The 27,199-nt window shown below is 25.8% G+C and overlaps 1 protein-coding gene across 6 annotated transcripts in view; it reads right to left on the reverse strand.

Annotated features, from left to right (window-relative positions):
- LOC107440660 (SID1 transmembrane family member 1) overlaps nt 1–27,199 on the reverse strand; it is a 72,551-nt gene that overhangs the window by 25,455 nt on the left and 19,897 nt on the right. For 3 of the 6 annotated variants that reach the window (XR_011638373.1, XM_016053639.3, XM_071188224.1), the window contains exons 2-11: nt 25,255–25,379; nt 22,936–23,100; nt 14,730–14,874; nt 13,190–13,273; nt 12,524–12,608; nt 12,370–12,423; nt 10,136–10,229; nt 8,218–8,252; nt 1,714–1,755; nt 1,091–1,236 (exon numbers count right to left, since the gene is read on the reverse strand). Coding sequence is in view for 5 of the 6 variants with exons in the window: in XM_016053639.3 (XP_015909125.1) it covers nt 1,091–1,236; nt 1,714–1,755; nt 8,218–8,252; nt 10,136–10,229; nt 12,370–12,423; nt 12,524–12,608; nt 13,190–13,273; nt 14,730–14,874; nt 22,936–23,100; nt 25,255–25,379 (975 nt within the window). In the remaining variant the exon portion in view is untranslated. Of the gene's footprint in view, nt 1–1,090; nt 1,237–1,713; nt 1,756–8,217; nt 8,253–10,135; nt 10,230–12,369; nt 12,424–12,523; nt 12,609–13,189; nt 13,274–14,729; nt 14,875–22,935; nt 23,101–24,864; nt 24,972–25,254; nt 25,380–26,045; nt 26,129–27,199 lie in introns of those variants that run through there. The other 3 variants (XM_071188226.1, XM_071188227.1, XM_071188225.1) reach the window with 3 other exon arrangements.

Consider the following 27,199-nt stretch of genomic DNA (forward strand, 5'->3'; position numbering starts at 1 on the left):
GATACGTTGAAGTTTTTGGTCACTCCAATCAGATTCCAGTTATCGTAAATTCACTGCATATATATATAAAGAGAGAAATATAATAGAATTAGAAACACAATAATATAGAATAAACACTTAATGGAATAAATGTTAAGGTCCTATTTAGGACACATTCCTTTACGACAGACATTTCAAAATAAAGAATAATTGTCTTAAGATAAAAATTACTCTTTGTAATGTATTGATTTCTTAAAAGAAAACATAATGCAATTATTATTAAGCTTAAAATAAAAGAAAAGGAAAAACAAACTTACTAAAATTAAGCAAAATTAAATGAAAAAACTAGTTAAAATTAGATTGACAAATCTAACATTCAACAAAAATTGCTAAAAAGAAAAGAATATAATATATGTGATTTAAGCTTTATTGTATAAAATAATTCTCAAAAATAAAAAATTAAAATTTAGTGCTGACATCTATGAAAAAAAAACACTCTAAGAATATCAATAATTTCAAAATTTAAGTAACAAAACCCATAATAGAAAAAAAGTTTATAAAACTCAGTTTATAAGAATAAATTTAAAAAATTATAAAATCACTTAAAAAAAAGTCAAATAAGCAAATAAGTAATACATGCAGGTTTTTATATACAAACAAACTAGGGGTAAACCATTTTTGACCTGTATGCATATATATATATATATATATACCTGCCCTGCTGAGCATATTAAAGAAAACATGGAAACATATGAATATACCTATTATTATTTTATCAACAAAACAATTACATTTAAAACATGTCTACACTAACACTTTAATTTTAAGTATAAAACAGAAATATTAAGTATTATTAACAAAGATGCAATAGTTATTATTTTCAAAAAAATAATACTTTAAAAATTATTTAGTCGAGCCAGTGCATGCCCTTCATGTTACTTTTAAATGATATTATAAAAAAAGAATAAGGTTACTTCACACAATAAAATATTTAAAATATTTTATTAATTTAATTATACTTAAAAATTTAAAATGAAATTAAAGCACTAAAATCTTTTTTTTAATTAAGCTTTCTTTTAATTAAAAAATAAAATTTCATAATTTGGCTTACTTTTGTTCTCACAACATTCTTGTCTAATTCAGCATCAGGCAGTTTATCCATATCAGTTTCATCAAAACTAACTGGTGACTCACTTCTTCCCTGTGCAAGGCTATTTAATGAGCGAGAATTGCTCGGTACAGATGTGCTCTCTGATTCTGTCAACAAACATTAGGAAATTAATTTTTATGAATCTTTCAGTTTCTTTTTAAAATGTGTGCATTTACTTGAAGAGTTATAGAATTTAACTTTTAGCAGAGAAAATTCAATTTTAATTGAAAAAATAATTGAAAATTCATACAAAACAACAATTGTTCCAACAAAACTAATAATTGGGAGCAAAAATGTTTTAAGTTGGCAAATTATTTCCAGATGAACGTAAGAAAAAGTGCAAAAATAATGTTAAAGGCCCTGCATACTTAATACAGTAGGCTTCGCAATATCCAGCTTGTGATTATCCTGATTCTGTACTATCTGGCCTGGTAATAAATTAGGAAAATAGGAATGCATATGAATTCAAAATTTAAAAAATATTTATATTAGTTTAATATGCAAAAAAAACAATTAATATGTAATATAACTGTTTTTATATCACACAAGAGAAACAATTTTAGAGAAATAAAATAAGTTATTACCTGACGAAGTACCATAATTCTGAATTGAAGGATTTTCCACATCTTAAAAAATACAGAAGTTAATCAATCACATATGTTTATAACAAAATAGTCACTTATCAAAACAATAAACACAAGACTTATCTTATAAAAATTTATTGAGTATATTTAATCATTGGAATAAAATTCCAAATAACATTTTAAAGCATTCAAATTAATTTACTATAGGCTTTTAGTAAATGTGGATACATAGAAATTAGTATTTTAAAAATAATGCCTGTGTAATACTATTTTAATAAATCAGATACAACAAAATTGTTAACTCTCAGCCTTCTTTACCTCCTATTTAACTGTAATTAAACCAACTATTAAGTGAAAATAATTTTAATTTATTAAGTTTAGAAAATTGTGTTATATATAATACAGTAGAACTCGAATTTAACGGCATCAGGGAATAACGAATTCTCGTCTTTAACATCTTTTAGCTTAGTCCCCTTTAATTTCTAAGATGAATAATATTCACAGAAAAACTTGGTATTTGCAGCATTATCTACAACTATTTCTCAGAAATACAAGTTGGAGGCTTGTTTAACTTCTAATAACGAACACAAAAGAAAAATAAATGTGTTACAAGCTATAAATTTAATATAGTTTGCCACGAAAAAAGTTTCTAAAGAATGCATTGTTCAGTAAAGATAGTTTTACATCAGAACAGCAGGCCAATACGGACTATATGAAGTATTGACAATGAGATAATGATCTGATGACTAGTGAATAAGAGGTAATTTCAATATCTGAAATTATAAGCGGAATCTAGTAATGAAGAAGAAGACTGTGAATCATCAGATTCTCAGCCATTATTAAATGAAGCGGAAATTATGCTGCAGAGACTGAAAATTTTCTTAAAGGTCATGAAGAACAAGAGAAAGATAGAGATAGATACCTTGGAATTATAGAAGAACAACAAACGTCACTTGTCATCCTGATTTCATTTCAGGAGGAAAAAAGTCTGACTATTAAAGAAAAAAATTTAATTCCTCACGAGGTGGACAAAGACGTGAAAAAAAAAGGATGTTGCTTTAAAATTAAGTATTACGCCAAACAGCTTATCAACCATAATAAAAATTCATGATAATATATAAAATTATAAATTATCAAATTCTTCTTCAAAAGATTTAAAAACATTTGTCTATGAAGATGCAGATGAGACAGTTTTGAAGAGGATATGCGCAATGTCTGATAAAAAATTTTCTATCTCTGGACTTTTCATTCTTTTCATAATTTGTGAAAGCTTTGGGATTCGACGAATTTTGAGGAAGCAGTGGAGGGCTTTATAAATTTAAAAGATGACACAGAATTGTAGCAAAAATAATATCTGCTGAAACTAAAGATGTGGATGACAAAGATTGTGAAAAGTGGATAACAGAGACACGGATAAAATTTTTGAAAGACATCTTTAATGCAGATGAGACGGGTTTATTTTTAAATGTTTTCCTCAAAAAAAATTTTAACACTAGAACAGTTAGATTTTGAACATACCTAAAGCTGCCATTTGGGGTCAATTTGACCATTAAAGAAAATTGATGTCATTCCAAAGTAATTGTTTTTTTAATTGATGAATATTGCCAAAAAAAAAACAATATACAAAGGCTTTTAAAGATTAAAACTATTTTTTTGTGAACTTAATGACAATTTAGTGTTATATTGTATTATAGATTATTCTTTCACAAAAGGGCAAGTCATACAAAAACAAACAAAAGATACGAATATAAACAATACACATTAGTAAACAACAGGTTTTACATCATTAGTTAGACATTAACGCTGGCATACAATAGTAAGTTCGTGTGATGTGAAAGTGACAGCAAACCATCGAAAAATTGATTTCTAGCATCTTTCATAGACATCAGAAATTTTATTCTGACTTTTACGGTGTATTTCTATTATTTAAAAATTTTATAAATTAGAAGCTATCTGATGAGCAAAACACTAATTAGAAGCTCTTCTACAGCACAAGACTAAATTCACAATGCGTAATTAGGGTAACAAAATATTTTTCAAAAACTATCCAAGCATTGAAGGTAGCAATATCAGAAACGTTGAAAAATAAATGTGAAAATAAATTGCAAGTTTCACATGGTGCAGAATCATTTTTTAGCATCTTGTTTGTCATTCCATTTTTACTGTAGTAAGTGTAGTACTTGGCTTCTACTCTATGCTGTCGCCTGCAAACACATTCACATAAATGATATTTAGAATTATGGCATTCTTTTTCTTTTGCACCTATACATTGAATGTTTTGTTTCTATTGGCAATACAAAAGACTGAATATTATGGCAAAGAAGTGACACTCAAAATATAATGATTTTTTTTTGTTCAGATATATAATCCAATTATGTTTGTATTTCTTTTTTAACAAAAAAATTATCAACAAGATTTACTAAGATAAAAAGAAATTATGCTTAGTCACATGTGCTTGGTTTCAAACTTAGAGCAAAATATTTTTTTAAAGTTGTCATTCATTCAGAGCCGTTTCTGAACTCGCACAAATGAAGATAACCATTCAAAAAAATTTTTTAACTGCAGTTGAAAAGTTGAAAACAAAGTTGAAAGTCAGCTGAAAACAAAAACTTGAAGTTAAAGTCATGTGGCTTGTTCATTATATGATAAACTTGCATTTTTATTTACTAGCAATACCTATTTACCAACAGTTCTGTCTTGAACAGGATTATAATAAAAATAGCTGTTGGTAATCAGGATGTACATGGTTTCCTTCAGACACAGTAACACATTTGTAATTCAATAATAGTTTCACTAAGCTACTTTGAACATGGAATGTAAGATAAAATGTAATTCAACAAAAATTATTATTTGAAATTTTTTTTAACACTCTAGACCCTGATTTCTGTTCTACAAATCATCTTCATAAGGTTTAAAGTTTTGCAAAATCGAAAAGCAGCATAAAACTTTTTTTAAGAGGATCAAAATGATCCCTTTTGGCTGTTTTAGGTATTTCTATGATCATTTATTTCAATAATCTACAAAAGAGCATGAAATTTTTATACAGTATACTTGGAAACAACTCAGGAAAAATAAAAAAAAAACTTGGCTTTGAAGCTCACTAGTATCTTCTAAAACAACATAACAAAAAGCAAAAAAAGGATCAAAATGACCCTAATGGCACTTCTAGTGTTAAAAATGAAAAATACTTAGGAGGTAAATATAACAAAGCAAAATTTACTGTCATGTTAGGTGCTAGTAAAACTGGACATCAGAAATTGAAACCATTAGTTATCAGAAAAAGCAAAAATTCAAGATGTTTCAAACATGCAAAATCTTTGGAGGTTAAATATGTTTTTATCAAAAAATCTTACATGACAGCAGAAGTTAGTGAAAAAGGGATTCAAAAGTTGGACAAATGTATGATTGCAGAGCATTGAAAAATATTACATTTTTTTACTTATCACTAAACACTACACCAAAACTGCAGCCAATGAATCAGGGGGTGATACAAAATTTCAAATTGCACTATTATAAGAGAATAGTGCAAAACGTTATCACTGCGCTTGAAAACAATCAATCCATATCAAAGATCAACATACAAGAAAGCATATTAGAAATGTCCAAAGCATGAAACTATGATGTCACAGATCATGCTACTACCTAATAACAGTTTTGCTGAAGATGGATTCTTTCTAAACAAGGAGAATGCGGAAATTACGAAGGACAATGATGATATTCCTTTAGAAAAACTTTAAAAAATGTGGATACAGATAAGAGAAAAAGAGGAAATTAATGATGATGAGCAGATTGGTGATTTTCTTTCACTTGATTCAGAAGTTGAAACCTCAGAAACGTTAGCTGTAAAAGATATTTTGGACAGTGTAAAGAATAAAAACAATACAGTAATGAATAGCGATGAAGATGGAAAAGACAGAATTGATCACGATGAAGAAATTAGCAAACCTTCAGATGATTAAATACTAAAATCATTTAAAACAATATGATGTGGACTACTATTTGAAGAAAACATGCCTGAAGAGGTTTCTGATGCATTGCAACAATGTGAAACGTATTATGAGAAAAAAACACTTTTTCAAGCAAATAACTCAAACAAAATTAACAGATTTTATCAGTAACGTAATTTAAAGACGAATTTCATGATGTATGCTAAAAAGTTTTTGTTATTATAAATGCGATAATGTCACTAAAAATTTATTATATTCATATAATATTATTTTTTTGAAATTGAAATTACAGTTTACTCCTGAAAAGTGTTTAGTTTAATTCTTATTTTCCTTGCAAATTTAACTTTGATGGTTAAGTAATAATAATAAATAGATATTAATTTACAAAATAAAAGAGTCTTAGTTATTTTGTTAGTTCTGTCTAGTCTACATGAATTTAAAATTTGTTTACTGTTGTTAAAAAGTGAATTTCTAATTAAAGAATTTTCCATATAACAAACCTTCTGCAGGATTTAGATGAAGATCCATTCATAGAGTTCGTTAAATAGGGATCAAACTGTATTTTTGCAGTATTTTATGTAAATAAAGCTTTAACAAGGTAAGGATATTTTATTAACTTAGCTCTCTGTAACTAACATAATTGTTTTAATGTTGATTTGAATTTTCAATGGTAAGATCAAATTATGCTTTTCAGTTTTTCAAACACTTCTTTTTCAATGGAACCCATAAAAGTAAATTAACTAGCAATTTCTTTTTTCCCCTCAATTACTTTTCCATTCTGTAACCATACTCATGATAGTTAATTGTAAATATAGATTATTTTAAGTTAAATAATAGCTTTATAGATTTTTATTTTGTAATTGTAAGACTGCTAATTTTTCTGATTAAAGTTAAACTATAAAAATAAGAAATAATTTTTCTTTTAAATTTATTTTAAATAATAATGTAAGGAAGATTTCATTGAACTCCAATTTATTGACTTTAAATTTAATATTTCATTACATATTAAGTTTATTAAAAGAAATATAGGTAGGTACCAATATTTGTATGACTGAAATTCAGCAATTTACGATACAAGAACATTTCAAATTTAGCTACGAACAGCATTCCACTCCGTTATTTACCATTTATTAATCTTTATTTCACTTAATAATTTATCAAAAATCAATTTTAGTGATTAATAGTGTAAATTTAACTAGAGTGTAAGATATGTAATGTTTTTTTTTTTCTTTTTTAATATTAGCTTGAAAAATAATGATGTAGAAAAATAATTGATACTACATGTTGATAACAAAAATTTAGATTCTAAATCTGTTATGTTTACTGTATCAGGTAATTAATTTTTTTATTTAGGTTTTTGAGCAATAGTAACAAAGAGGAACATAATGCAGATTCAAGTTTTTTGTATTTTTATTTTATATTGCAAATAAAAAATTGCACAACTGTTTTAAGTTTGATGTGCAAAAAAACATTCTAATGATAGCTAAAATTTCCTAACTAATAAATCGAATATTTAATTTTTCAAGAAAAATGTTCTAAATGACACTCTTATTTGAAAATAGCCCTACTATCGAAATTCTGGAATTTAAAATTAATGGCATGATATGTGTATTATACAGTTGACACTAAGGATTATATTACTCGGCAAAAAGTTTCAAACTTATTTGATAAAATTATGCTATGTGAAATTATAGCTTAAAATTAGAAAATGCAAATCATGAGATACATCTCAGTTATTTAATATACATTAATATTAAACAAGCAATTTTTAATAAACATAAGTTTAAAAACATAATTTTAAATAGTAAAGTTTAAGAAAATTAAAAATAAAGTATATTTACCACTTAAGTGGGAAAAACAAGTTAAAAGTTCCTTTTTAAAATCAAAAGACATATTATAAAAGTTTTGATAAATAAATCGTAACTATGTTAAAAGATTATAATGAAAAAGGCATACTAAAACTGCATGTATTTTCATTAGTCATAACAAACTTGTAATAATTTTAGAGAGTAAAAATTTATTTAATTTGCCGAATTACAATCAACCTACACAATTCTTTAACTCTTAATATAAATAATGATAAATAAATTGCATACGGTAGTGCATTTATCAGGTAGTGCATTTGAATAAAAATATTTGAAAGATAATAATGTGTTGCAATTAATTTCGCCAAAATAAGTAGTTCTATTTGCTATTGTAAAAAGAACAAGGTCCAATATATACTTAGATATTTACTTAGATTAATAAGATAAAGCTGATGCTACCTAATTATTATTGTAACAGAATCCAAAACCTGGCTTCTAAAAAAAGACAATTAAACAGAAAACAAATCTGCATCATGAATTTTTCTTATGAAACTATAGTATTTTATTTATGATAGAAAAATAAAAATCAAATAAGTGTTTTTGAAGCTTTGTTATAGTCACTATTTTAATAATTTTCATAATTTTTAAAAAATTCTCATCAAAAGTTCCCTGATCATCAGATTCTATTGTATTGAGTTTTGAATAAGTATTTAAAGAATAAAAATACAGTGAAAATTTTATGCATTACTTACTGACATTCTTTAATTCAGCAGTATTTCGCCTTCTTCTAAAACACAAAATAAAAATAATATTAATTAAAATTATCAAAGCTTAAAGAAAAGCAGCTTCGGTGATACACCATGAAAAAATATACAAATATTTTTTAAAAAAAGAAACAGTATAAATTGTTATAGCTATAAGAATGTTTAATTCTTGCAGCAAACATTTGAAAAAAAGCTAAAATTTAATAATTTTATCTAAAAAAATTTTAATTTGCTTGAATTTAATTACCTATTCAAATAATTTGATAGGTTAAATTTTTTTCTGTTGAAGATTTTATTTTTTTTACTTGTCTATAATACATAATAAACAAATTATTTATTGTTTTCATATATTTGTATATCATAACCATAACTATAATATGATCATCAGTGATCTAATGAATTATTTAAGAATAAGTGAAAACTTTAAGAAATAATGATAAGAGCATTTCACAAAATGATATGCATATTTATTAAACATTCTGTTTGATTTCTTTTTTAGCCTAATAGGTTGGTCATTTTTTTTGGAGGAGGGGATAAGAGCTAAGCATTATTCATGATTTAACATCACTTACATAGAAAATAATTCTTTTATTGAAAAGAGAAGGTTGTTACAACAGTGAAAACATAAAAACTCACACATATTTTTTATGCATGGCAAGAAAATAAAAAATTATGAAACTATTTGCGCATGAAAAAAATATATCATGCGCTAACCACTTCAAGGCTGTGATCATGCAATTCTCCCTTCATAGTTACAGTATCATGCATGAAACTGTGATGCACAAGGTCAATAACATCATGCGCATCAATGATTAATTTTGCTCATGAATGGAAACAGAGTGTTGCTAGGACAATGTAATTTTATTTACAATTACCATGTTCAATAGATTTTAATATTGAAGATACATTGAATTTATATATTTTTCCTTGTTAATGATGTATTTTATAACTGAAATAGATTATGCTTATAACTGTATGTCAACTTGCAGATTGCTGTAAAGGCTAAATATAATCGTGTTGTCAATTTGCTTTGAAGTTATTCATTCTATACCACATACTGTAGGAAGTCTAAGTGATTTCCCTTTCAACTGCAGACCTAGACATAATTATTTAAACATTGCAAAGTATTTATCTGTATGAAAAAAGGTTTGAGCATTTAAATATAACTGATTATCTGATTTGACTTTATATTAAACATGGAAAAAAAGCAAATGAAAATTTAAATTTATAACTCAAGATAATGTAAATTTATAAATAAACAAGGTGGCGGTAAAACTATCAACTTTCTGGCAATATAAACCTAAGCTATGATTTGTGCAATTTGAAGCACGATTTACTAATAGCAATATTATTTGTGATTTAACTAAGTATAACATTGTTGTTGATGGCTACCAGAAGAATTAGTTTTGATCACAAACTGAAAGCTAGTATCCAGCTAGTACCAGGAAAAATATGGCACATTTGTCCAGTGTATCAACATTTAACTCAAACATTGATCATCTAGAATTTCATCTGCTTAAATCAAGAAGTAATGCCACAATTTTAATTGATATATTAATGTTGAGTGTGAAGATCATAGCATATTTGGATTTGATTTGGCATAGGTTAGCCAAATCTAAATAATTAGAAACTTCATTTTGTATGTTCTAGCACAAAGTGAAAAAAAATTAGTTGCATTATAAAAAACAAGAGTGATAACCATAAATATATTTCCCCAGCGCAAAACCCTACACTTAGGAAACTATCCTACTTATTTCTTAACTTCCACAATTTTACAGTGATAGCCTCATAAATTAGAAAAGTGAAAGATGCAACAAGTTTTAGGTATAGAAATTTTCAAAAACTTAAACAATGAATAGCAACTATTATATTATGTGTAACATAACACTAAATAAAATAAACTTACTTAACAAATAGAAAGCAACAAATAACAAAAGAGAATATGTAGAGTATGATATAAAACCCAAAGGCTCCAAAGACAGCTAAATAATACTGTTCATCTATAAATATAAGAAACAATACAAATTTAACAATCAAATACAAAATATAACATCTAACATTATGCCTCAAGTAAGTTTTGGATAATTGAGATTCATTGGTTTAATCATTCATTTTCAAAGTTCAAATGAATGAAAAATATATCATATCTATTCAACTTTAAATCTGATCATCAAAATTTAATATGTTTTAGTAGAAGTTTCAGTGTTCAAATACATTAAAAAAGATTCTGCTTCAAAACTGTAACACTTACTTTTACAAGAATTGGAATAAAACATTCATTTGCTGTATTAATTCCACATTACAGTCTAGAATTCCACACTTCCAATTTGGCGACATTTTAATGGGAAATACAGAAAAGAATAAAAACATGTGCTCTGAAAATTTATTTTACTCAACTAATATAAATATTTTTATTTAGGGTATTAAAATAACCAATGTTATAGAACATTTTGAGCTTATTAATTTATCATATACACTTGTGACATAAAAAGTTTATTAGTTTACATTTATATAATTACTATTTTCATTTAAATTTTCAAAAAGATTTGAATTTATTAGTCAAATATATTTACACTTAGATTAAAACACTTAGAAATAGTTCAATAAGTTTAAAAATTTCATTGAAACTTACATTAGTTACAATTTGTAAGAATTATTACAATATTTTTAAATAAATTTATAGTTATTATTGACCCTTTCTAAACATCAAGTGTATTGTTTATTATTTTTGTCTGATAACAAAAAAAATATTTCAGTTTTTTATAACTTAATAAACTTACTTTGTATGGGAATGACTCATAATGTACTATCTGTGAAGAATTTCTATTTTACAACTTTCGATTTAATGAGAAGTCATATTTCATTGCAATGAAAATGTGTTTCTTGTATTAGAATAAATATAGAAATTTCAAAAATTCTAATTCAATTCTTAATTGGTAACTCAACAATTTTTAAGGTATAATGATTTCAATTTTTAACTATCTAGATCTATCAATCTAGTTTCATAACCTTTTAACTACCAGCACTATAGCCAGTTGCTGGCCTCGGCTGTCTGAACCATCTTATTCCATAAACATCTAATCAACACCAGTATTCTTCATCTATTTACTCCACCACTGCTCAGCCACTTTCCCACATCTAATAAGTAGTCTACCTCTCTTCCTTTATCACTTAGGCAAGTGGGAAGTTAATTTTTTGATTAGGTTATTGTTATATCTATAGAAATGCCCAAGCAATTTCCTCTGTTTGACTTCAACTATCTTAACTATATTTGATTCTCTAAATTTATTAATTTCTACAATGTTTGTCAGAAATACATATAGAAGAATCATGGCATGATTTATGGAATATTTGACCTTTTAGACTTTTGATCAAAATGGCAGGTAGTTCATAATATTATAATTGTAAAAATATCTCTGAAATTAGTTTTCCATTCTATTGAATCTTTTGTTTTGAAATTTTAATAAGTAGGGTCCTTTTTCCCAGTTTTTGTATAACAAGAAAATTAATTGATTGTTTCAGAAAATCAAATTCCTTCAAAATGGATTAAATACGTGTTTAAAAGTTGTTGTTATATAAATTTTTATGCGTTTTTAAAACAGAAAGAGAGAGGTATGCCTTCAAAACCATGCATAAAGCCATTGAGTATAAAAAAGCAAGCCCATAAAAATTAATAAAACAAATACTATTATCATAAGTCTTTTTTGTATCCATTTAATATTATTATTATTCTATAAAAAAATATTATTTTATAAAAAAAACTTTATAAAATAATTTAATATTATTTTACAAAAATTTTTTTACACATTTAACACCATGCAAAGGTTATTCTTTAAATAATACAATGAAATGTTTTGCTATTTTCTAAAAATGTAATACGGATATAATGACATTTGATTCCATAGTGTTTCATACCTTGTGCATCATATGAATATATTTTCACAGAATCATATAGAAGTATAAACTTAATAACAAACACATTGAGATGCTTAAACAAATTATTTTTGATATTTTACAAAAAAAGTAAAGTTAATAGCAAGAAACTTTGTGTTACATCAACAATGGGCTATAATATACAAAATGTCAACAAGCTCTGTTTTTAAAGCTTTAATATTTATGAATTGATGTGATATGCTATACCTGTAATAGATGGAACAATTTTCACAGTTACTTCTTTCTGTCTATTACGAACAACTGAAAAATAGTATGAAACATTATATTTAATCTAAAAATAAAAGGGAATTGCATAAAGGGGGGGACAAAAGGAATACTTAATATATTTTTATTTACTTACTTATTGTTTCTTGTTCTAGACAACTGTCATCAGTTGGCTTCAAAATTAAAACAACGTATTGTTTTCCACCAGGAAATGTCTTTTTCTAAAAATGTGAAAAGCATTTTATAATTCTTTTTTTTTTTTTTTTTGCATATTTAAACATCTTAAAATAAAAAATATATAGACATATATAGGAATAATTATTTTATAATAAATTTCTTAAATAATTTATAAAAAGGTTATTTAAAAAAATAATAATTTTAAAACATGAATTACAAATTTAAATTTTAGTTATAACAGTTGCAACAAAAAATCAATAAAAATTAAAGAAAAGAAAAAATCATATTTCTCAAAAAATATAAAATAAGTTTCATCAAGATAAAATAAGACCAATATCTTAAAAAATATTAAGCTTTGGATACAAAAAAATGAATAAAATATAATAATAACAATAATTTTAAAAAAAAAACATTACAAAAAACCAGCTTTATTTACATAATGAAATGTGAACAACAACAAAAAAACAGAGCATAGATGTAATAAGTGTAAACTGATCAATGAAAAAATAAATTATTCATTATATTTTAATTAATTCAAGCTTTATTAAGATAGGTAATTTCCCCCTGACATTTTAAATATTCTTATTTAAGAAAGCAAGAAGCGGAAAGAAATTAAAATACTTACTGTAATAGATATACCAGATTGTTGAATTAGAGTTTGGTAATAACCTTGAGGTTCAACAGATTGAACTGAATCATATATAGGGCACTAAAATATATAAGAAACTAAACATATTACTTTGTTAGTACAACTTGCAAATTCATTTTACTACTGAAAAGCAAATTAGAAATAAACTTTAATCAAACATTCAAAATCAATGATTTAAATTATTAGATTTAAAAAAGACATTCATTTAAATCACTAAAGTAAATATGTGATTACACTTTCCATGCAATTAAATGTATTTTCAGAAGTGAGAACAAAAATGTGATTTTTTATAATAGTAAAATGCAGTAAATACTCAAATTCAATGTCAACTTTCATCTATTAATGCCATTCCAGGTAAGTTCTTGTCTATTTCTTATATAATAATCTTAATGATGCACTGGTTTTTACAGCAACCTGGAATACAAATTTTGGGAAACACACATTTCGAGAATTCCTCAACCAATGGTAAATAAATTTCTAAAGGATTTGTTTAATGATACTCATCTTTCATAACACCTCCCTTTATAACTTCCTAATTACCTTTTTTTCCAATTTTTTTTAAAGTAAACCATGAAAAATTAACACTTATTAAATAGTTTGAAATTGCCTACCTTGGAGACTGTGTTAATAGCTGTTGTGTAAAAATTGCTGGGGAAAAAGAAATATAGAAAGTAGCCATTTTTCCCAGCAATGAACAAAAAAATTATGTGAAGTTATTCCCCATTATCTGATGAGTACTATGCATTAAATGTTGTTCTTGTCATTATTTACAATTTAAAAATGGCAGGAACTATAAATTTGGCCTCATTAAAAACACAGAGCACTCTTATACACATTATGACCTCTTCTATGTATTAGAATCATCACTATTGTACCACAGAATACCAGCTCTATATTATTTCTTCCCTTACCTCAAAAACTCAATAAATTTGAATAAAAATAAAATAACAGAGGTATCATCAGCATATTTTCAATAAAAATTATTATTTTGCATTGTTTCAAAAAATGAACAAAAATTCAAAGCAACCCTAGTCAAGTACCAAATAAATGCATAAGCTTTTAAATAAAAAAATACTCAGCCAAGCAGTTCAAGTCATTTCTGGTACAAAGTTTAAAAATATCCTTTTTAGTAATAAAATGCAGTTTAAAGTTTGAAAAAAGCTTATACAAAATAAAACGATTCATGTGAAATGAGAAATTCCTGCAGAAATGAATAATAAAATTTATATTAATAATAAAATTTTGTTTTAAAACTTAAATAAATTATATGTATTCAAGTTGAAATTACATATATCAATTATCTATAATTTTAATAAAAGTAAATGGTAATAAAAATAAATTTTAATAAGTGTACTATATTGTACAACAAGTTAAGGTAATTAATAAAGTCACAAAATTGCAAAAAATGGATCAGAGCGAAATTTTTAAAGTTAAAAATTAATGATTTGATTAAATAAGCTTATGAACAATGTTAAAGTAAAATAATAAAAACTACAAGAAGGTAAAAATTTTAAACCTGTATGCTTTGAATTGCTAATAGCATGCAGTTATTATCTTTAGAGGTAGCTTCAATTCTCACAGCACGTAAATCTTCTTCCATATTATACTGCAATACATGAGGTTTAGATGGAGTGATATTCACTGTTATGGACTGATCTGTGCTACAAAGTAGTTATCATGAATTAAGTACTATTCACTTTCTATACAATTTTTTCCAAAAATTAAACGCTATATATTAAAATGAATGTTAATTATTTAATGTTATAATTATTTAATGTAATACTTATTTCATGAACATGCGCTAGAATCAGTTTTTCAAAAAAACTCTTATTTTGACTATAAATAGATACATATAAAAGCAATCTCTATAAATAATATTAAAACAGCCAAGAACTCTAAAAGAAAAAATTATTGACTTATGCACTTTTGTTAATACTGATCAATTTAAGACCTATCTCAAGTTGGCAAAAACAATTTTGGTTTTGCCACTCCATAACATTTTATGTAAAGAACATTGATATTCTATTCTTCAAAAAATCTGCAATATTTTTTTTAAAATTGTCTTATCATGGAAGGTACCCATTACTTTTTCAGAACAATATTTCAATCCCAACTTTCATTTTTTAATTAGAGAAAAAATACAAGCAGCTTAAAAAAATTAGAAGTATTTAAAGAGATCATAAACAATCTTGAATGAATGACAGCAACTTTCCCTTTTTTCAAAATACCAAAAGGCAAGAGACATGAAAAAGCAATATATACCTTATTTAAGAAAATAATTAAATGATACTAACAATTGCCTTTTGTTTAAAAAATTTATTTATTGCCAAGGCAAATATAAAAGTAAAGTAAAAAAAACAAGAAAAACACCAGTAGAGTGTAATTTCAGAGTCACCCAAAAGTGTTGTGCATCAAAGGAAGCAGTCTCAATTCATTATATCAGCCAAGTTAGAAAGAGGGAAAAAGGCTTTGGAAAAAAAAGAAATCAGCAAGAGAAAATGTTCTGATGACTTGCTAAAGAAATCAGTAAGGGAGAGAAAGAAGTTAAATTTACAACAATTAAAGACTAAAAATTTTTCTTGTTTACAAAAATTGAGTTGCACTACATTTTTCTACTTTTGTCTCATTCAAGTGAAGTTTACCACTGAAAAACAGCTTGTTATTGATATAGTTCACTAATGGAGGTGAAAGGTACACGGGCATCAGAAATGAATGTGGACTTTCAGGGACCAAAAAAAAATTTTTAATGACATACAGAAGCAGAAATTTTAGAGCCTTTTCACAATCCAACAAGATTTCTTTTAACTGAAGCTTGTAATACTCCTAAACATTCATCAACTTTCTTAAATGCGAGAAATAATATAAACAAATAAAGGATTAGGGGATTAATAAATAATCTTTGTATTGATACCCTTTGTATTGAGTCAGCACTTTGAAATAACTATTCAGTTCCTACATTCTGAGACCATAATTTACAATCATTAATTTCTGAACAACAAAATAAGAAGGATAATACGAGAATAATTCTATTATTAATATGTAAAATGAATGGGAATTATACAGGGTTCTACTGAAAATCTATATCCATACTCTTAACTTTCAAACAGTTTCAAATAAAATTACTAAATTTTATCTAGTTGTAGTAAAGAGACTATGAGCTACAAGATGTGACCACTTAGAACCCAACCCAGTTGAAAACTGCACAGTTAGAGTACTTAAAAATAGTACAAGATAAAGTAATAAAGTGAAACGCCAAGTTGTAGAGCAGCAATGTTTTGATACAGACAATTTGTGGTCATTAATGCAAAGAAAAGAACACTTAAAACAAATTGGTCAACATCATAACACAATGTAATAATCTTACAAAGAAAAACAACAGGTAGTTATCATAAGAAACCTTTATTTTTGATGTACAATCACCTCTTGAGCTTTGTACATCAAAAATAAAACTATCTTGTGATAACCAGTTGCTTTTCTTTCTTTTAAAGATGATTTTGTTATGTTAGAAAGATGTTAGACAAATGATTTTGTTATGTTAGACAAATGAAAGCTTTTTCTTGGTATTAATACTCGCAAGGTGGCTATTTGTACTAAGAGTTCTTGATTTTTTTTACTTTTTTTTAAAAAATTAAAAAAATCAGATTTTTTTTATTTAAATCAGATTTTTTTGATTTTTATTCAAATACTCTGTAAGAACTTCGATTTATGACTAAGAAAACTTTATAAATGTTTAATGAAAATTAAATTAATATTAAAACTATATTATAAGAATATTTTAGAAGCTCTAACTACCTACAACAATTTTTCATTATAATACATAGCTTTGACTGCATAGCAATCATTTTGAAACAAATGCATGATTGAAATTTAAAGACTAGATGAAAGAGAGAATTTAAAGAATGCTTTAACTATTAAAACAAAGTTTCAATTACCAAACCATAATTTTAATTTAAAACTGTGATTTCTTTTTTTTTTCTCTTGAGTTTTAAAATGACAAAATAAATGTAACAGATTGTGTTTATAAATGCAGTCATTCATCAAAAACATATATATATATATATTTAATCTATATATTTTTATATTAAAATATTCATTTTTAATCCTATATCAAAATAAATAAGTTAGCTAAACAAAATTTTAAAAAAAAATTTTGCAACTATTTAAATTTTTTTTTCTCACAAAATTACATTATAGAAAATCTGATAATGTCAAAGATATTGTAAATATATTATGAGAAAAAAAATACTTTAATGTTTACTTTAATCTGTACTTTTAATCTCAAGAACCAAAAGATTTTTAAAAATGTAATTTCAAATGTGTTGACCAGATGTGTGACAGACCACCTTGAATAGCTGAGAATAAATAATCTTTGTATTGATACCNCAAGAATCAAAAGATTTTTAAAAATGTAATTTCAAATGTGTTGGAATTTAACACATACCAAGAAAGAAAGTAATTTTGAAAACTAAAATTAATTAATGCAGCAATTACAAATTTTAAAACTAATGCAGCAATTTATTAAAAATAAATTTTAAAACTGAGAAAAGAAATAATAAAAGTATCAATAATTTAAAGCACTGTTTTTTAACTTATTAAATCAATATATACATAAAAAAAATCCGTTGATTTAAATCAATGATTTATTTTTAAAAAAATCATTTGATTTAAATCGTGATTTAAATCAATAAGCCTTGTTGTACTAAATTGATATTTTCTCTATACCTTGCAATTTACATCTTTTCCCTGTTTTTAGAGATAAGAACACTAATTCTACAGTTTTCCACCAGGTGGATCTGTAGAAGTTCTTATCTTGCAACTCGTAATCACATTACTACGCCTAGCAAGGCCGGATTAACCATTAAGCATACTAAGCACGTGCCTCACACGTAAGGGCACCAGAGGTAAGGGGAGGCACCACGAAGCATAATTAAAAAACAATTCTACTAAAAATTCTTTTTTTGACATTTTATTTCGATTGTTAAGTTCTTAACATGGTTTTAATTAAATTGATGTTATGTTATAACTATTTCAATCACGCAGACACGAAAAAGAAAGTTGTGTATTGACAGTATCCCATCACAAAATGACCAATGCTTTTTCATAACAGACCACCTTGAATAGCTGAGACCAGAAGTACAAAACTAGAGCTGGAAAGAAGCTTTGTGTGAACAAATGTAGCAAATTGATTTCCTACACTGACATGTCAAAGTCAAAGCATCCTTTTCATCTCTGAAACATCTTGGGGGCCGCTAAATCCCCCCTATACTTTTGCTTTTTTTCAGTGAAAAATACTATTTCTCTATATATGGAAGATAATGTAAGATTGAGACTTTTAAATTTTCCTTCTTTGCGGGAACTTTTGTTACAGAAAAGTGGGAGGGCAAATAAAAGAGAGGTTCCTTGACTCACCTATTCTTTAAAATCAATTACGTGATTAGGAGCTACATCAATTTTCTCATTTTCAGTGTATACTTGTTAATTTAACGTTTAAAACCTAAACAGATTTTAGAGTGCAACTCGATCTTGACTAAGTGTGTGTTTTGTTTTATAACATGTTCGAGGAGCTTAATTTTAAAAGTATAAGTCTTTTTTAAGATTTAATAATTCAACAAGGGTATAAAAAAAACAAGAATCCTCTGAGATTCTTTGAAGATATAAAAAGTAACAATTTATTTTTATTAATTTAGTTTTAACTTGTGTTCCCCCTTTCCATTTATAAATTATTGCAAATGATGTAACAACATAATGGGATTTTTATTTATCATGAGATAAGTCACTTTAATTAATTGATTTTAAATAGAATATTTCAAATGAAAATTATGTATACTTGTCAATGGAAAAATTTAATTAGATTCACAATTGATGTGGAAAAAGTAGGCATATTTAATAACGTAATATGAGTTTAATTTATTTTAGACCAAATGAATAATTTGTTTATAAAGGTGTTCTAATCCAGTTCACGTTATAATGACCAAATTTGTCATTATAACGTCATTATACTGTGCTCAAAATAAAAAGTGAACGCTCAGAATAACTTTTAATCTAATCTAATGATTGGATTTTTGCTAACTCACCCTTAATAGTTTAAAGACTTAACCTTAAATATAAATCGTTCAAATTAGTGATGACGATATTTTAAGTTATGATATCAGACACAAAAAAGTAATTTTTCAGAAAAATATATTTTTTTTCAAAAAAATATTTTTCAACAGTTTTTGTATTTTCACCCTTGAAATAGGGAAAGAGAGTGGCCGAAATCTGGAAAATATGGTCCCAATATTTTATACAGGAGAGCGTTAAAAGTTTGGATCCCTTCGTGTTAATTTTACTTTTTTTGTATTTCACCATGTCTCTGGAAATTGCTAAGCAAATCAAAAAGTTTTTGCTCACAAATATAAAATTCCTTTATCTGAATATAATTATATGTAAAATAGTAATTATTATAATGTATTTTATCTACTGAAGGGAAATTGAATTGTAAGGTATTACATTGTTAAGTATGTAATTTTAAACAAATACAAAAATTTAAATGAAATTGGTGGAATAATTCTAAAGAAATCAAAATTCAAATATCCGGCTTTTTGAAATTTGTTAACTCAGAAACTATTCGATCTATTTCGTTCAAATTTTGTAATTTAAATTACATACTTTACATACTTTAAAATGATGTAAAAACTTGTATGCGTTACAACAGAAAAATGTTTAGACTACTTTTAGAAAAAATAATTAATAATTTTAAAAATTGTTTTTAAATGAAATTATCTTTAGATTGTCAAATTTTATAATTGTGTACAAAACTCTTTAGATTCGCTTAAAAAAATTTCTCCGGATTTAGCAAAATGTGCAAAAGGTGAAATTAACATTAAAAGTTGTGAACTTTCGACTGCCTCCAGCCTAAACTATTGCGACCATATTTTTCCAGTTTGTGGTCAGCTGACATCCATATTTTGAGTATCAGAATTCCAAATCTATGGAAATTATTTTTTCAAATAAAGTACATTTTTGTGCCGGATTTTGCAATTTATTATATCATTAAAACATCGCCTACATTAATTAATTAGCACATTTAAGATTTGACTTTTGAACCTATTAAGAATGAGCCTAGTGTGCAAAAATCCAATCATTTAAATGAAAAGTTACTTGGGGTGTTCATTTTTTTATTTTGTGGACACCCTTTTTCAGAAAATATTGTATAAATTTTCAAAATCTTTTTTTTTCCCTTCATGTTATAGTACATGATTTTATAAGTTTTTATAATTAAATAAAATATTGAATTCATTTGTTGTATTTTTCCTATTACAAAACATTACGATTAAGTTTTTAATTAAAACTCCTTTTTAAAAAAAAAGTTCAAATTCGACATTATTTTTAAGTTAAAATATGCATCAAAACATTTTGAGTATAATTAAAACCAGTTTAGCATAAATTGAAAAAAGGTTGCTCAAAGACAGCTATTTTAACAAGCTGATAATTTGTCCATATTTTAATAACTTTCATTTTAATGACTCTATATGTTAATAACTTTTTAAATTACTTTAATAGTAATGCTTTCTGAAGGCCTATGCTTCATTTAAATAGAAAGCATAGGAAACAGATTAAAAAATAGTTGTAATACTGAATAGCGGAGTTCACTGTTAAAATGAAAATTAATAACCAGTCTTAGTTATGTATTAAAACATTCAGACGTTTAGAAAACATTAAACGTTATATATTAAAACATTGTATTAAAACATTAGCTTATGTATTAAAACATTTCTAATCCTCTTTAAAATCATAATTGAAAAAAATAAAACTTCTCAAAATAATATTATATTATTTAAGCATATCAAAGATATCAAAAACTATAAAAAAATACTAGTTAATTGATTAACCTATTCTGTATCAGTGCAATTGGTTGGTTACAGTTGTTATTTAAATTTAACTGATTTAAAATCTTCTATTAGAGTGAGAAAAGGCAACTTTTCTAATTAAGTACAACTAAATATCCAGTCGTTTGCATATGGTCTGCTACTTATTACAATCATTTTAAAATATTTGCGTTTAAACATTTACTGTGCTGTGACCAGACTGACAATAAAAATAAATAAAACTGATAGATTTTTCTCGTTAAGCTGCTTCTTAGACTATTTGTGAATCTACAGTAAAATTAGTGTTCAATACAATTTAATATGAAAGCATATTGTGCGTTATAAAATAATTACACTATCACTTATATACAAACTCATTTTCAGTTGTTAATTTTCACAAACATGAAATCAAAGTGAAGTAACCTATAACGGTTTAATTATAAATTAAATTTATAATTAATTCAGAACTTTAAATTGTTTTACATTAAACATATTAAATGTATAGGATATTTTTGATTGATTGTTATAAATAAAATGATAATGTAAAATAAAGTTTTAAACGCTACATTTTCAAAGGAGTGGAAATAAACTGATTTTGTCACAAAAAGCGAAATAATTCCATTAATAATAATAATAAAAGCCGTAAATAATAAGAAATCTTTTATAAATTCATGGAGAACTGTCACAGGTTTCTCAACATTCTAAGAGCTAAGAAAAGAGTTGTTTGTTATTTTTATTGATTATTAATTTTGTTTATATACTCAATTGAGCTTTTGTATGTTTTTGTATTCTCCATAAAAATTGTTTCAAGTTTGATAATTTTTTTTATGTGAATATTAACTTGACACCCACAGTGAAAATGTTTTTAGCAAAAATTTAAAAAGCATATTCGAAAACATTACATAACACCCGGAAAGTTTGAATAAAAAATTAGGTTATAATTATCATTAGGTTAGGTTATATTATTAGGTTAGGTTATAAAATTAGGTTAGGAATTAAAATGAAAAAAGAAGAAAAAGTTTGTGGATCAGGAAATCTTTTTAAAAATGAAATACCAGGAATGTGAAATTACTTTAATTTTGTTCTAAAATCGAAGAATAAATGATTAGCCTTGAAAAACTTTCAAAGAGTTAATTGAAAAATTTTGATTTCCACTAGGCTCTCTGCACAAAGTGTTAATTTTGGCAGCTACATAAATTTATTTATTTTTGTAAACTTACTTCAGTTTTATTTAAGAAAAATATTTTTTTAAATTTATATTGATCTTCTTAATCACGTTTAAGGAGCATCCAAAAACGTAAGTGCTTAGGGCATCTGAGGTTCTTAATCTGGCCTTGACGCCTAGACATTAGTGTATAACTATAGTTGCAATGGTAAGAAAGTAAAAGGGTGAATAAAGATTTTAGCATGCACCTAGCATAACCAACTTTGGTATGCAATATACCTTAAAGAAATAAAATATTTAACATATGTTTCTTACATACATTACAACAACATAAAAAAACCTTTTTCTATGAAAAATCAAGTAAGCTGGGAAAAAAAGGCAAAATGTTGCAAAATGATCGAAAATATGAAACAAAAATTAAAACATGAAAATACATTAAGAAAAATACAAAGATAGATGGAAATAATTGAAACAACACATAAAAAAGTAATAAATAAATAATATTATATTTATAGAAGTTACATAAACAAATGTTCTGACAATTCCCTATCCTGTGTACGTGTACAACATCTTTTAAAAATTTTAAAATATTGCAACTAATTAACAAAATTCATTGATTGTTTTGAAAAACAAACAAAAAAATACAACAGTAAAAATTAATCACACTATGTTGCAACAAATTTAAATTAATACAATCAGAGTGTAATTACCTTATTATAAAGTTGTCAATGACACCAAGCCTCATAACAAAATCAATCGGCAAGTCTTGACTGCTTGTTGATATTTCAATCGAAATATTTTGAGGCCCAGGTTGTAAAAGAGGATCTCTGAAGTTAGATAAGGGACACAGAGTCTTACATACTTCAGAGTAAGAGCTAAAAATTTAAGTTAAATAATTAATTTTTGATGAAAAACAGTAAAATTTATAATGATTAAGAATTATGGCTGAACATATAATACCTATGCACATCAAAATCTATGATTTTAGTAAATAGATATAGTATCACTATTTCTTGTAAATGTTTAACGTTGTCTCCAAAAAAAGTTAAACTTATTCAGGAGTAGTTTGATCAAATGTAGATGACAAAAATGAAAAACATATTATTGATAATACAGAAAAATACCATTTACCTTATAAAAAAATCGGTACATTAAGAATAAGTTTTGACTTAAAAATTTAGTTTTTATAAGCTAAGTTGCAATCTTAATTTGAGGGGTATACCTAAGATTTTCTAAATTACTACAAAATTATTAAGAAATAAACAACAAACTAAATTTATTGTGAGCTAATGTAAGAAGACATAAGTAATTGTGAGAGAAGAGAAGGACATGACTTGGGAAATTCATATTAAGGTGTGACTTGGAGTATTGCTAGAGGTGTTCACTAGGGTGGTTCAAAATTTTGAAAGTGAAAATGCTTTGGGTTCTACCCTCCTATTTTGTTCCAAAGAGAAAAAAATCAATCACAAATGTTTTCAAATCACAAAATTTGAAAACATTTTAATATTAAGAAGTACCTCAATGCAGGTCAAGTTGGCATCATTGCAAAACAGTCTGTTGTAAAAAAGAAAAAAAAAACTAAACACAGATAAAGTTGCCATTTTAGAAATAGATGCTGCTTTTGGAATTATAATATGAACGTATTTGGGCATAACTCAAAGTTTTATAATTATTTAAACTCATGATAGAATATTTAATAGTTAGGAATAAATTTGTTTGTCATAAACTTGTCATTTGTTAAAAATTAATTTTCTGTGAATCCCTTCAAGTTTTTTCCACATGAACATCAGAGAGTCCAACTTTTTAATAATTTTACAGCACGAAATATTAAGTTTAAAGAAAAATTCATAAATTGCTACAGAATTTTTAAGCTTTATAAGAAACATGAAAATAATATAGAATAGTCCAAATGCAACAACTTGTATTTTGAAAAAACTGAATCTCTGCTCTCAGAATGTAATTGAAATAATAATAAATAAAAAAAACGTGATACCAAATATTAGTTAGGAGAGTTAATAAGGAGTCATAAGTAAATAAGGATAAAATTAGTTAGGAGAGTTAGCCACTAAAAATTAGTTAGGTTTAGATTTGCTCATGTTACTTTTAATTTTTGCATCCACCTTAATATTTTCCACTCTCAAAATGATTGGGCGAATAAAATAGTGCAAGCAAATTAAAATCGTTTATCCAAAAATAATTTTCAACTTAACAAAAAATAATTTTAACATTCTTTTATTATTCAACTCAATAATGATAGTAAAAATTTTGAATAGTAAAATACAGAAAATTCTACATCACATTAAATTATGTAACTTATCTGCCAAAATATAAAGTTCTAAATAAACCAAATAAATAGTCCCACAGAAAGGACAAATAATAATAAAACGTTTAAAAATAAGTTTTTCATAATTTAGTATGCGTGAAACCATGTCTTGTGTACATAAAGAATGCAAAGAATTCATTCTGAGAACATTATCTTCAGTTTCCATGTTTTAGATTATGCATCAAGAAAAAATCTAATTTCACTAATAAAAACAATTGCACAAACAAAGATATTCCAAATACATTTTGATTTCACTGTTTCAAACAAGATTGCCTATAAAGCAAAACATTCAAGTAAACGTAATAAATTATGTAACCTTATCTGCCAAAATACAAAGTTTGAATTAAACCAAATAAGCAGTCCCATAGAAAGAACAATCAATAATACAGCTTTTAAAAATAAGTTTTTTATAACTTAGTATGCATGAAGAAACGTCGTGTGTTTTTAAATAATACAAATAATTTATTCTGAGAATATAATCGTCAGTAGCCATGTTTTAGATTATGCATCAAGAAAAAAAACAAATTTCAGAAATAAAAACAATTACATATAAGATAATAAGATAAGATATAGGATAAAATATCCCAAATACATATTTTGATTTCACTATTCCTAACAAGATTGCCTTTAAAGTAAAACATTCAAGTAAATGTGATAAAAAGTACAATGTAAGAAAATCATGCAAAGATATGTTAAAAAATGTTACCTAGCATTTGGAAATGCAAGTGGTACCTGGAATGACATAACACTTAAACTTTCTCTCACAACAATAAACAAAGGCGAAGAAACAATTGCAGTGTAGCTTGTAACACACAAATTAACAGTCCAATTCTATTAATAGAAAAGAAAATATTTAAATTATATAAAAAGAATTATATTTTCTGCAAAAAAATCTTAAAATTAGAGTAAATACTAAAACATTTTTATAATATATATTGCCTATGAAATTCAAATATTTGATTGATTGAAACATTTTCCTTTCACTAATTTTTGCCTCAAAAAAAATTGAGTTTATTCCAATTGCAGTGACATCATCAGTTATTTATTACTTTTAAATTCTTTAAATCACTAATTAAGTATCTTTTGAACAAAACTCATGTTGCATTATATATATCAGCAACACACAGGCAGAAATTATCTCCCTGGTATTAAAAAAAAATCTATGCAAGAGATCAAATTTTAAAAAAGAATTTTGTTAGTTAAATCATTTCTTAATCACTTAATTTTTTTAATCACTTTTGATGACTGCATGTCAAATGCAGTCATCAAAATGACATGCAGTCATCACCCAGTGGCAGAATCGCGACAACGAGACATCGTTGCAGAACGTTTACACAATAATTTTTCATTTAAGATGTAAAAAAGTTTGGTTTTCTTTTCAGTCCGAGTGTTGTTATGACAAAAATTGTTCTGTAAAAAACTTTTCTGCAGAATTGCTTTAAAAAATAGCTTTTCTTATGTAATGGAAGAGAAAGAACGCTCATGACATTCAACAACCTTCAAACGGGAACCTTAAATTGAAATCAGCAACTTCTAGCAATGTTGGAACAGGTATGTGATTTCTCCGGCACTTCGCAGAAGATGACATATCTCAAGACCTTTGTTTTGTGAATTTCTGCGGTTCAAAAATTTATATTTCATTAAAATTTTAGCAATCTGCAAATTTTCGCAATCAACAAGATTTCGAAAGTTCTCAAGTTTCGAACTTAAGTTTCGAAACTTGAGATCCTGTTTACTAGACGTTTATTCCTTCATCTAAAATCCCTGTTTTTTTTCTGACAGAGCTCTTGTCAAATTTATTTCGCAAGCGCTATGCCAAGTTTTTTCAACAGATATGTAAAAGCAAAACGTAACTTCAACTTAATTACAAGAACACAAGACTCAAAGAAAAGTTCTAAAATGACTGGCTCTGACTAGAATTACTCAATTATCGCGAACAAAAACAAACTTATAAAATTGATGACGTTTAAAAGTGTTTTCTTTGTTTTATTAAACTTACATTTTGATTAAAAACGAAATAAGACTAATTTTATATATATATACANCAACCATCAACGGGATTTGCACTTTAAAAAAATATAATTAGACAGGGTTGGAAAGTTTTTGACAATTGACGGTTTTGTCTGGTTTTAATCGTCATGACAACAAAAAAAAAACTTTTGGCATTTTTTTTNCCTTTTGGTATTTTTTTTGACAATTGTCAAAATTTTTGAATCATGTAAATCGAATGGCGTTGTCATACGTTACGGACTGACTATGCACCGAAATAGATTGGGATTGTGAAAACGTTGAAATAATTGCAAAAACGTTGAATAAAACAATGTAAACAGTGTCTTTCTGCATAATTCGTAGCGAAAATCAACATGGTAAATGAAAAATCTCACTTAGGAAAGGGGAAAATTAAGCAATTTTTAAAAACGCCCAATGAAACAAGCACCTTTAAGGGCTTTTAAAAAACGAAAATAAGCAACTTAAAGCACTTTTCAAAAACGATACGCACCCTGCTTACATGCAATTTATACTTTCTTTACTTTCCTAAATAAATAAGTACATCTACGAAGTGGTTATAATTAAAATTTCAATTTCAAAAGGTACAGCAGTGGACTGATCGAAAAGACACGGTTCCCAGTAGAACACCGAAGTCAAGCATC

Source organism: Parasteatoda tepidariorum, chromosome X2, assembly GCF_043381705.1.
Source record: "Parasteatoda tepidariorum isolate YZ-2023 chromosome X2, CAS_Ptep_4.0, whole genome shotgun sequence".
NCBI classification, from domain to species: domain Eukaryota; kingdom Metazoa; phylum Arthropoda; class Arachnida; order Araneae; family Theridiidae; genus Parasteatoda; species Parasteatoda tepidariorum.